This window comes from Xyrauchen texanus, chromosome 43 (assembly GCF_025860055.1).
Source record: "Xyrauchen texanus isolate HMW12.3.18 chromosome 43, RBS_HiC_50CHRs, whole genome shotgun sequence".
Lineage (NCBI taxonomy): Eukaryota > Metazoa > Chordata > Actinopteri > Cypriniformes > Catostomidae > Xyrauchen > Xyrauchen texanus.
The window spans coordinates 18,277,456-18,289,881 of NC_068318.1; the positions used below are offsets into that span (position 1 = coordinate 18,277,456).

General features: G+C 47.5%; 1 protein-coding gene across 2 annotated transcripts in view; it reads right to left on the reverse strand.

Annotated features, from left to right (window-relative positions):
• grik1a (glutamate receptor, ionotropic, kainate 1a) overlaps positions 1-12,426 on the reverse strand; it is a 77,795-nt gene that overhangs the window by 16,576 nt on the left and 48,793 nt on the right. For both annotated transcript variants that reach the window (XM_052116165.1, XM_052116164.1), the window contains exons 9-10: positions 2,260-2,367; positions 1,517-1,720 (exon numbers count right to left, since the gene is read on the reverse strand). In XM_052116165.1, the coding sequence (XP_051972125.1) occupies positions 1,517-1,720; positions 2,260-2,367 (312 nt within the window). The remainder of the gene's footprint in view (positions 1-1,516; positions 1,721-2,259; positions 2,368-12,426) is intronic.

A 12,426-nucleotide genomic window follows, 5' to 3' on the forward strand; every position in this document is an offset into this window, starting at 1 on the left:
ATATCATGTTCCACCCACTGTGTACGAGATGGTACATCAGCAAACAAAACATATATGGTTAAATTAGGCTAATCTGATCAGCATGTTGTGAATCAGTCAAATGGGCTTACATTGCATCCAAATTATTAATAGACTCCAAATGTTTTAAACGACCTAGCAACACAGCCTAATCTGGAAATGAAACTCCTTCATTCACCTAATTCCCCAAAGTAGTGCATGAGATAATCTCAGCTACCAGAGCAGATTTAACATCAGTAGTTCATTAGTCAATTGATTAGTCCTGGCAGTATTCACCTGTGTGGAGAATTCCATTGGCTTTAAAAGTGTCTCTCTACTAGTCTTCAAGTGCCTCTCCTTGATTCAGACTTGTGTTATCTCTTTTGTTACCAGCATGTTAAGCCATCATGATAACCATGCTAAAGAGACTACTTTCTTTTGAACTACAGGTTATGCTGTCTCCAAACTGATCAGGTACCCTCAGGACACAAGTCGTATCTTAAATTAAATAAAATTCAACAATGGCATTCTAAATTCTAAATGGCAGAGAGGCAATATGCACGAAATTAGGCAATGCATTAGAAAATGTGTGATTGTTGGATTCCGTATGACCCCAAAAAAATCCAAAAACATATATGGACCACAATCGCCAAATTCGACATTTCTTGACCCTTAGGCAGTGCATTGGAAAATGTGTGATTGTTGGATTCCGTATGACCCCAAAATATCCCAAAACAGTTATGGATCACAATAGCCAATTTTGACATTTCTTGACCCATAGGTGGCACTGTCACCAAAATTTATAGTTATATAGTTTTTCCTAGGACCCCATTTATTTTGTCATTTTGTCAGGGGGCTATTCATACCCACCACTATAAGTGTGCCAAATTTAATAATTTTTCTATGAATGGTTCATAGGTCTGCTATTGACTCTAATGGCAGGGATATAATTATAATAAGAAGAAAACCAACAGATACAATAGGTGCAATGCCCTAAAAACAGCATCTCTATACAGCCTAATGAAAGCACCAATGCCTTTTATGTTTTTTCTAAATACCCTTTCATTTTTCTTTGTCCTCAAAGTAGTACTTAAAATGAAACTTGCATACCTTGATGTTTTGTATACACAGTTTCAGCGTCTATCCTGACGTTCTGCCAAACCTTTGGATTGCTTAGACTTCCAGTAAATAAAGATAATCAAACAAATGGAACCAAATTGATTAATTCATTATACTTCGTAAGCATATCTAGAGATGAACAAGAGATGCATTCCAGTAAAAAGAAAAGCAATTCCCAGGTCCTCGGAATTACCTGAGTGGAGCTCAAATATGATGCAGAAATATCAAGTAACTCAGTTGAATGAGGGAAACGCATTAACAGTCTGACTGCTGTCCACAACACTACATAGTGAGGTATACTGGGATCGAGGTAGAAAGTCATTGACCAAAAAAGACTTAAATCTTATGATGTAAATATCAGATTTGATTACTTCATGTGGCATCATAGGAGATCACTCACATGGTCGATGAGTTCCCGAACCATGCCGTTCCATTCTCCTTTATCGTTCTGAGCTCCGTATTTCCCATCAGATACCAGCTTCACCTCGTAGGTGAATCCTAGGATGATGGAGAGCTCCTTGAGCAGGTCCAGACAGAAGCCCTCAAACCGATCATTCCCGTACAACACCTTGTCAGACTTCTTATACATAACGTAAGGGTTTTCCTGTTCACAAGTAAAACTCACATGTACTGTTGGTAAAATTCCACATAGACCAATCAACACAATTATGTTCAATCCAATCAAAATTTGAGTTTTGTGGCTTTTAGTCAATGTCTGTTAGCTTTGAGGTCATCTATATGCTAGTGTACTCGCAGAAGTTGACAAAATTAACTTTTAGCACATATATATATATATATGATTAAAATTTACAGATGCCTTCTTCTGGGAAAATAGACCAAAAATATATATATGACTCATCTTGCACTAATTGCATTTGATTTTTTTCCAATCAAATGCTCTCTAGAATGATTCCCTCCCACTAATACCACCTGCAAACAATTAGCTACAAACAAATCATGGTTCATGTTTGTGATATATACGAAAGTCTATTGGCTTTTGAAAAAAGGACAAGCCCTTCGATCCTCCCCTTCGATATGCCCTGCCCGAACTTCTAGTTTCAATATGAAAAAAAAAAAATCAACATAAGAAAGATATCTGAGACCATGCATCGTAAGTTAAATTGAAGCTGATCCAACTCTTACCAGGATTGTGGTGACTATAAGTGTTCTGTTAGCCATGGAATCTGTGATGTTGGCGTTGTCTTTTTTCTCTGTCAGGTTGAGACCAGAGTAGGAGTTCCATATTCCAATCTAACAAAAGAGTATAAAAATGGCAATGCACGAAGACAAGATAAAATATAAAAACTAGATGTGAGACTTTTTCTGAGGATAAATGGACAGAAAAGAGGGACACATTTAATATGTTGAGATTAAAAAAACAGGAAAGGAAGAGAAGAGAAAAACTAAATAAAATAACATGAAAGATTATTGTCTACAAATTAAGTGATTTTGTTCACAGATTAAACAATTCGATAGCACAATATTTTACAGTACCGTTCTACATTTACATACTATATAATTACAACAACTACAATTATTACTAGGTAATAACCCTAAACCTAACCCATATAAAGTACATGCAGTTACCTATTATTACACAATACAATCTTGGGTAAGAACACTGTAAGTATACAAAAACTACAAGTACTGTAAAATAACATCCAACTAACAATTCCTTTAAATAGAAGTGAGAGCCCTTTAGAAATCCATTTGCTCAAATTGTGGTAACCAAAAAGAAAAAGAGAAGAGTGAGAGAGACAACTAGTGTGTTAATGTCAGTTAAAATACACAGTAATTACATTCAGATGGGATTGGGAGAGGTACTGAAGATGGTATAATTTTCAAGTTTTTTTCCCAAGTACAGTACTGCTATTATACAACTTACTGAAGCAGACATTGTTATTTATGAAATTTCTGCCATATAGATATATATATATATATATATATATATATATATATATATATATATATATATAGACTGGTGGCCAAACGTTTGGAATAATGAACAGATTTCGCTAATTCGGAAGGAATATGGTATTTTCATTCCCCAAAGTGGCATTCAACTGATCACAAAGTATAGTCAGGACATTACTGATGTTAAAAACAGCACCATCACTATTTGAAAAAGTAATTTTTGATCAACTCTAGACAGGTCCCATTTCCAGCAGCCATCACTCCAACACCTTATCCTTGAGTAATCATGCTAAATTTCTAATTTGGTACTAGAGAATTCACTTGCCATTATATCAAACACAGCTGAAAGCTATTTGGTTTGTTAATATTGTCTTTGTGTTTGTTTTTCAGTTGCCACTGTGTGCATTAGACTGGCATGTCTTAAGGTCTAATATTAGGTCAAACATGGCAAAAAAGAAACAGTTTTCTCTAGAAACTCATCAGTCAATCATTGTTTTGAGGAATGAAGGCTATACAAACTGAAGATTTCATACAAAGTTTTACACTATAGTCTTCAAAGACAAAGGACAACTGGCTCTAATAAGGACAGATGTGGAAGGCCAAATGTACAACTAAACAATAGGATAAGTACATCAGAGTCTCTAGTTTGAGAAATTGATGCCTCACATGACCTCAGCTGACAGCTTTATTGAATTCTACCTGCTTAACACCAGTTTCATGTAAAACAGTAAAGAGAAGACTCAGGGGTGCAGGCCTTATGGGAAGAATTGCAAAGAAAAATACACTTTTGAAACAGAAAAAAGAGAAAAGTTAGAGTGGGCAAAGAAACACGGCCATTGGACAACAGATAATTGGATAAGAGTGTTATGGATCTTAACCCCATTGAGCTTTTGTGGGATCAGCTAGACTGTAAGGTGCGTGAGAAGTGCCCAACAAGACAGCCACATCTATGGCAAGTGCTACAGGAAGTGTGGGGTGAAATGTCACATGAGTATCTGGACAATCTGACAGCTAGAATGGCAAGGATCTGCAAAGCTGTCATTGCTGCACATGGAGGATTTTTTATGAGAACTCTTTGAAGTAGTTTAAGTTTTTTTTCTCTCAAAATAGAATATTTTTTCACGTTATTAATGTCCTGACTATACATTGTGAAAAGTTGAATGCCACTTTGGTGAATAAAAGTACCAATTTCTTTTAATATGAGCAAAATCTGTACATTACTCAAAATTTTGGCTGCATATATATATATATATATATATATATATATATATATATATATATATATATATATATATATATACACATACATACATACATACACACACTCATACAGTACATGTATATACATAGATACACACTGATAAGCCACAACATTAAAACCACCTGCCTAATATTGTGTAGGTCCCCCTCGTCCCGCCAAAACAGAGACAACCCGCATCTCAGAATAGCATTCACAATTGCACAGAGCGGTTATCTGAGTTCCTGTAGACTTTGTCAGTTCGAACCAGTCTGGCCATTCTCTGTTGAACTCTCTCATCAACAAGGCATTTCAATCCACATAACTGATGCTCACTGGATGTTTTTGGCACAATTCTGAGTAAATTCTAGTTGTGTGTTAAAATCCCAGGAGGCCAGCAATTACAGAAAAACTCAAACCAGCCCATCTGGCACACATGCCACGATCCAAATCACTGAGATAAAAACAATTCCCCATTCTGATGGGTGATGTGAACATTAACTGAAGCTCCTGACCCGTATCTGTATGATTTTATGCACTGCGGCATACAATTGGCTGATTAGATAATCGCATGGATGAATGTTGGTTGTCAGAATGTCGCCAACAACAAAAAACATCCAGTGAGCAGTGTTATGTGGACGGAAATACCTCATTGATGAGAGAGGTCAACAGAGAATGGCCAGACTGTTTGAAATGACAATGTCTACAGTAACTCAGATAACCACTCTGTGCAATTGTGGTGAGAAGAATAGCATCTCAGAATGCTATACTGAAATGCGGGTTGGTGCTGTTTTGGCAGCACGAGGGAGAACTACACAATATTAGGCAGGTGGTTTTAATGTTGTGGCTGATATATATATATATATATATATGTAAGTCAGAAGTTTACATACACATTTGCCAAATACATTTAAACTAAATTCCTGACATTTACTTGTAGAAAACATTCACTGTCTTAGGTCAGTTAGGATTACTAATTTATTTTAAGAATGTGAAATGTCAGAATAAAAGTAGATAGAATTATTTATTTCAGCTTTTATTACTTTCATCACATTCCCAGTGGGTCAGAAGTTTACATACACTTTGTTAATATTTGGTAGCATTGTCTTTACATTTTTTAACTTCCACAAGCTTCTCAAAATAAGTTTTCTGGTTTGTAGGCCTCCTTGCTCACACATGCTTTTTTTACACAAATGTACTATTGGATTGAGGTCAAGGCTTTGTGATGGCTGCTCCAATACCATGACATTGTTGTCCTTAAGCCATTTTGCCACACATTTTTAGGTATGCTTGGGGTCATTGTCCATTTGGAAGACTCATCTGCGACCAAACTTTATCTTCTTGGCTGATGTCTTGAGATGTTGCTTCAATATTTTAATGGTTGAGCAGGTCTCTTGTCCACCAGAGGGAGCCCTCACCTGAATTCTGAACAATGTCACTTCCTGTTTTCTGCCATGTCACTTCCTGTTTGACATATATATAAGCAGTACTTTCACACACCCAGATTGCGAAGTATTGCCAGTTTACCTGTCTTACCAAGCGTTTTCCCTTGCTCACTGTTTATGTCTCATGTTCCCCTTCTGTCGCTCTCTCCACGTTGTGTCAGAGAAGCGACACTAGGGGTCTCTCTTGAGCGCCGATATTCACCTCTGAACTATGAAAAAAGGCCAATGAGAGTTGGCAACTAGTATTTGCATGTCCCGCCCCCGGACATACGGGTATTTAAGCGGCGCAAATACGGGAGTTCATTCAGAAAATTTCTTCGGAGCCGATGGTCGTGTCTGCAACTGCTGCATACTACACACAGAGTTCCTGTCATCCCTCTGCTGCATAACTGTTGGATTCCACGGCGCACAACAGCAGCTTTCTCCTGTTTGCACAGCTGTGCATTCCTGCCCCTGGGCGCATCGACAGTGCAGATTTAAAAACTGTCACAAGTTTTTTCCCTAAAAGAGTGATTTTATTTAAAAGAGTAATTTCCTCTAAAAGAGCAAAACACAGCGGCGTTGAACGTCCTTTTAAGGACGCGTCTTTATAAAGATGCCCTTCCGCCCCTGTGTTGTTTCTGGATGCGGTAGAGTGCTCTCCGCTTCCGACGGCCACAGGCGCTGTCTCGTGTGTCTGGGTAGCGATCACACCGAGGCTGCGTTTGTGGATGGTTCATGTTCTCACTGCGAGAACATGGCCATGACAACGTTGCGGTCGCGGCTTGCTTACAACCGTGAGCAAGCCACTCCAGCCGCCCCCCGTATTGCTCCTTCTTCCCACGGGATTGAGGATGATGCGGCTGGCGATGGAGGCGATTTGGGGATGGCTGCGGGTGCAGCTCCGCAGGGTACGCCCCCTCGGACCACCCGCGCCCCAGCACGCTCGTTGATTCCCGTCCGAGCTCGAGGCGGCGGCGACTCGCCTCACAGCCAGTCAGCCGACCCTCTTGCGATGGAAGCCGATGAGCTCGCTGCGACATCGGAGGGCGCGGCATCTGATGCAGAGGACTCCCCTGGGCTGCCGCCTTCAGGCTTGCACGCCCAGGCTGAGGCTGACGCACAGATGTCCGACATGCTTTCCCGGGCAGCCAACAGCGTGGGCTTGGATTGGAACCCTCCATCGTCCCCACAGCCATCACGGCTGGATGACTGGTTCCTGGGGTCTGCGCGCCGCTCACAGCCTCGCCCCCCCCGGGTTCTGTTTTTCCCGGAAGTGCATGACGAGCTGACGTCTTCGTGGAGAGCACCCCTCTCCACTCGTCACACCGCCACAGGTTCGTCCACCCTCGCCACCCTCAACGGCGGAGCGCGCCACGGGTACGCGGCGATTCCCCAGGTGGATAGGGCGGTTGCGATCCATCTATGCCCCGGTACCCCTACCACCTGGCGAGGTCGCCCCGTACTCCCTTCCCGGACCTGTAGAGCAACCTCCTCGCTGACAGCGAAGGCCTACAGCGCCACCGGACGTGCCGCTTCCGCCCTGCATGCCATGGCTCTCCTGCAGGTCCACCAAGCCAAGGCACTTCGCAACATGCACGGGGGTTGCCCTGATCCCAACACGCTGCAGGAACTGCGCTCAGCGACCGACCTCGCCCTGAGAGCAACGAAGGTCACAGCGCAAGCGCTTGGGCAGGCGATGGCCACGCTAGTGGTCCAGGAACGTCAACTGTGGCTGAACATGGTCGAGATGCGTGAAGCCGACAAGACTCGCTTCCTCAACGCCCCTGTCTCCCAGTTCGGCCTCTTCGGCGACACCGTCGAGGACTTTGCCCAGCAGTTCTCCACGGTAAAGAAGCAGACGGAGGCCATCTCTCATATCATGCCTCGCCGCAAGCCTGCCGCCACGGCCCATGCCCCGTCTGCTCGCCGAGGTCGTCCTCCCGCGGCCAGAAGACAAGCTCCTGCTCCGCCTCAACCTGGGCCCAGCTCTCAGCCCCAGCGTCGAGCAAACCGCGGGAAGCGCACGCCCCCTGTCTCACGGACCCCATCGAGGACCCGGAAGGCTCCCAGGCGCTCCTGAGACAACGCACCCAGAGTCCAAGAAGTTAGCTCCGGAGGTGGTAAGACCGCTCCGTCCCCCGGTGGAGGGCCGGGAGGAGAATCCTTTGTTTTTTCATTTGCCGCACCCCTTAACGGGGCTGCGGTACCCAAATTCTCAATAAAAGAGCTATTTCCTTTGTCTCTGGGGCATATGGCCCGCAAATGCCGTTCTCACGGCACTCTGCTTTCAGGCCTCAACAGTCCCGGCTCCATGGATGCGGTGTCCCCGCCTTCAGCCCCACGACTGTTCCCCAGCCGGCCGGTTCAGACGAGTCCAGAGGACGCCAGCATCAGACCTCCTCCTCAGTCACGAACCCGCCCCCTGCCGGGTGCACGGAGCAAGGTAAGTGCTTTGAGTTTATTCTCAGCACCAGAGCCTCGGGATGCCACGTTGCCTCCCGACGCCACGTTACCTGTTCCGCACCGCTGCGAAGCCCCGCCGGGTACGTCCAAAAAACCCGTCCCTTTGGTGCCCCTAGCACGGAGTTTAGAGGCGTGGCTTTCACTGCCCAACCCGTCACGTTGGCTGCACCGGACCATTCGACTCGGTTACGCAATTCAGTTTTTCCAAGTCTCCGCCCCCCTTCGTAGGCGTACATTTTTCCGCAGTACACGGCCAACATGCCCATTCCCTGTGCGAAGAAATCGCCTCCCTTCTATTAAAGGACGCGATAGAGCCTGTCCCTCCAACCGAAACGAAGAAGGGTTTCTACAGCCCTTTGTTGTACCCAAGAAAGGCGGCGGCTTACAACCGATCTTGGACCTGCGAGTTTTCAATCGGACCTTGTCCAAACTCCCGTTCAAAATGCTCACCCAAAAACAAATTCTATCTGGTGTCCGGCATCTAGATTGGTTCGCAGCGGTAGACCTGAAGGACGTGTACTTCCATGTCTCAATTTGCCCTCGACATCGACCCCTCCTACGGTTCGCGTTCGATGGTCAGGCGTATCAGTACAAAGTCCTCCCCTTCGGCCTGTCTCTGTCCCCTCGCGTCTTCACGAAAGCCGCAGAGGCAGCTCTTGCCCCGCTCCGAGTAGCCGGCATACGCATACTCAATTACCTCGACGACTGACTCATACTGGCTCACTCTCGAGAGTTACTATGCGCACACAGAGACCAGGTGCTCAGGCACCTCAGCCGTTTGGGGCTTCAGGTCAACTGGGAAAAGCACGCACAACATAAAAGTTACCTCTGCCTGCCGCCAGACCTTCAAACCCTGGACAGACCTTTGCTTTCTAAGGGCTGGAGTACCCTTGCAGCAGGTGTCCCGACGCGTTCTGGTCACGACCGACGCCTCCAAATTGGGTTGGGGCGCCGTGTGCAACGGGCGTGCAGCCGCAGGCCGGTGGAACCGAGGCCCGCTGCGCTGGCACATCAACTGCCTAGAGCTGCTGGCTGTTTTTCTGGCCCTGCAGAAGTTTCTTCCGTTAATTCGGCACAAACACGTCTTAGTCAGGACAGACAGCACCACGGTCGTAGCCTACATAAACCGCCAAGGCGGAGTACGCCCCTCCACATGTCACAGCTCGCCCGTCGTCTCCTCCTATGGAGTCAGCAGCGACTGGAGTCACTGCGTGCCACTCACATCCCCGCAACCTCAATGTGATGGCGGACGCGCTGTCAAGACAAAGCTTGCCCGGCGGAGAGTGGAGACTCCACCCCCAGTCGGTCCAGCTGATTTGGGACCGGTTTGGCAAGGCCCAGGTAGACCTGTTTGCCTCCCAAGAAACCTCCCACTGCCCGCTCTGGTATGCCCGACAGAGGCTCCCTCGGCGCAGATGCGCTGGCACACAGCTGGCCCACGGGCCGCGCAAGCACGCATTTCCCCAGTGAGCCTTCTTGCACAGGTGCTATGCAAGGTCAGAGAGGACGAGGAGCAAGTCACTCTGGTAGCCCCCTACTGGCCTACCCGGACTTGGTTTTCGAACCTCACACTCCTCACGACAGCCCCTCCCTGGCTAATTCCCCTGAGGAAGGACCTTCTTTCTCAGGGACGGGCACGCTCTGGCACCCGCACCCAGACCTCTGGAACCTCCACGCCTGGCCCCTGGACGGGATGCGGAAGATCTAGCCGGTCTACTATCTGCCGTCAGTAGATATAATCAATCAAGCCAGAGCCCCTCTACCAGGCATCTTTACGCCCTAAAGTGGCGTCTGTTCATGGACTGGTGTTCTTCCCGAGCCGAAGACCCGCAGAAGTGCGCAGTTAGGTCAGTGCTCGTGTTTCTTCAGGAGAGGCTGGAGAGGAGGCTGTCCCCTCCACCCTCAAGGTGTATGTCGCCGCTATCGTGGCCCACCACAACACGGTAGACGGAAAGTCTCTTGGTAAGCACGACTTAATCGCCAGGTTCCTAAAAGGTGCCCGGAGGATAGCTCCCTCCCGCCTAACCTGTTCCCCTCCTGGGATCTCTCGGCCGTCCTCACGGGACTCCAGAGACCCCCTTCGAGCCGCTTGACTCAGTTGGACTCAGGGCCCTCTCTCTCAAGACTGCCCTGCTGATCGCGCTCACTTCCATCAAGAGGGTCAGGGACCTGCATGCGTTCTCTGTTAGCGACGCTTGCCTGGAGTTCGGTCCGGCAGACACGTTCGTGATCCTAAGACCACGACCGGGCTATGTGCCCAAGGTTCCTACCACACCCTTCAGGGATCAGGTAGTGAAACTGCAAGCGCTGCCCCGGGAGGAGGCAGATCCAGCCCTTTCACTGCTGTGTCCAGTACGTGCCTTACGTATCTACCTGGACCGCACACAGAGCACTAGACGCTCTGAGCAGCTCTTCGTCTGCTTTGGGGGACAGCAGAAAGGGAATGCTGTCTCCAAGCAGAGACTCGCCCACTGGGTTGTCGACGCCATTTCCCTGGCTTATCACACACAGGCCGTGCACCCCCCTTTGCGTGTCCGAGCCCACTCCACCAGGAGTGTTGCGTCCTCATGGGCACTGGCTAGGGGCACTGCCCTAGCAGACATCTGTAGAGCAGCGGGCTGGGCAACACCGAACACTTTCGCGAGATTCTACAATCTCCGAGTTGAGTCAGTATCATCCCGTGTTCTCTCAGGTACTGAGCCCGTAGAACTCGGTGGCACGCCCACGATCTGACCGGGTGAATCGTTTGCATCTAGCGCCCTTCCCCCTAACCATGGGAAACAGTGCGCCTTCATTCCCAGGAGATCTCAGGTTTGGGACACTGGTTGATTCCTCCCTAGCCCTCGTGGGTCGCAGTTCAGCGGAGGAACTCGCCGACCCAAGCCACTGCGGGTACCGCAAGCTACCCTGCACTGGTATAGGTGCTCCACAGGTAAGGCCTCCTTCGGACTCCCCCTGTGTGTAACGCCACAGTTCTGTCCCCTCTGGCGAGTGGACTCCCGTACTTCCCTTAGGCCGTCACGGCTGCTTCGGTTGCCGTGCTGTATGTTCCCCCCTCTATAGGCTGGATCCACCACCGCACCGACTTTTCCACATAGGCCCTAAGTCAGGCCTCTGATGGTTTTGCCACTTAAACTTGCCTCCCCTCTCGGGTAGGCGTGGCCTCCGCAGGGTCTTCTCCGCCCTGAATAAGGGCTAAGATCCCCTTCCCTCAATGCGTGTAAGGGCCCCGGCCTAAGTTGCTCTATACGAGAAACATAGAAAGAAAAGAGGCCCGGCCAGGCTTGGCCTGTTCCCAGGTTGGCAGCCAGCACCTTGTTCCCCCCTCCAGGGTAACGATAAGGAATCCTGATGGCTTAAATGGGGCATTGGGGAAGGGTACGTGCAGCCTGATACAGTTGGTCGTCCTGCACGTAAGAATACCTGCTCACTCCTGTATCAGCAGTTCACGTACACGGCTCAGTGCGTGGCGCTTTTATAAGTGGACCCCTAGTGTCGCTTCTCTGACACAACGTGGAGAAAGCGACAGAAGGGGAACGTCTAGGTTACGTATGTAACCTCCGTTCCCTGATGGAGGGAACGAGACGTTGTGTCTCCCCTGCCATGTCGCTGAGCCGAGCCACTATTGTGGCCGGACCATTTCCGGCTCCTCAGAAAAATCCTGAATGAACTCCCATATTTGCGCCGCTTAAATACCCGTATGTCCGGGGGCGGGACATGCAAATACTGGTTGCCAACTCTCATTTGTCTTTTTTCATAGTTCAGAGGTGAATATCGGCGCTCAAGAGAGACCCCTAGTGTCGCTTCTCTGACACAACGTCTCGTTCCCTCCATCAGGGAACGGAGGTTACATACGTAACCTAGACGTTATGACCTTTTTGCCTGTTTACTTGGATTACTTCTTTTGATCACTGTTTTTGCCTTGTCACCTGTTTGGATTGCCTGCCTGTTATTGAACCATTGCCTGTTAATTCGACTTCATCTCTTTGCTCATTACTTTGGATTGTTTGCCTGTTTATTGTCGTTCACAATAAATACCTCTGCAACATGGATTCTAACCAGCCTCCAGTCATGGGTACGTTACAAATATACAGTAGCTACATAATTTTCCTTCCTCATGATGCCTTCTATTTTGGAAAGTGCACCAGTCCCTCCAGCAGCAAAGCGCCCCACAACATGATGCTACCACTCCCTCGTTCTTTGGCTGCAAGCCTCACGCTTTTTCCTCCAAACATAACGATTGTCATTATGGCCAAAAAGTTAAATTTT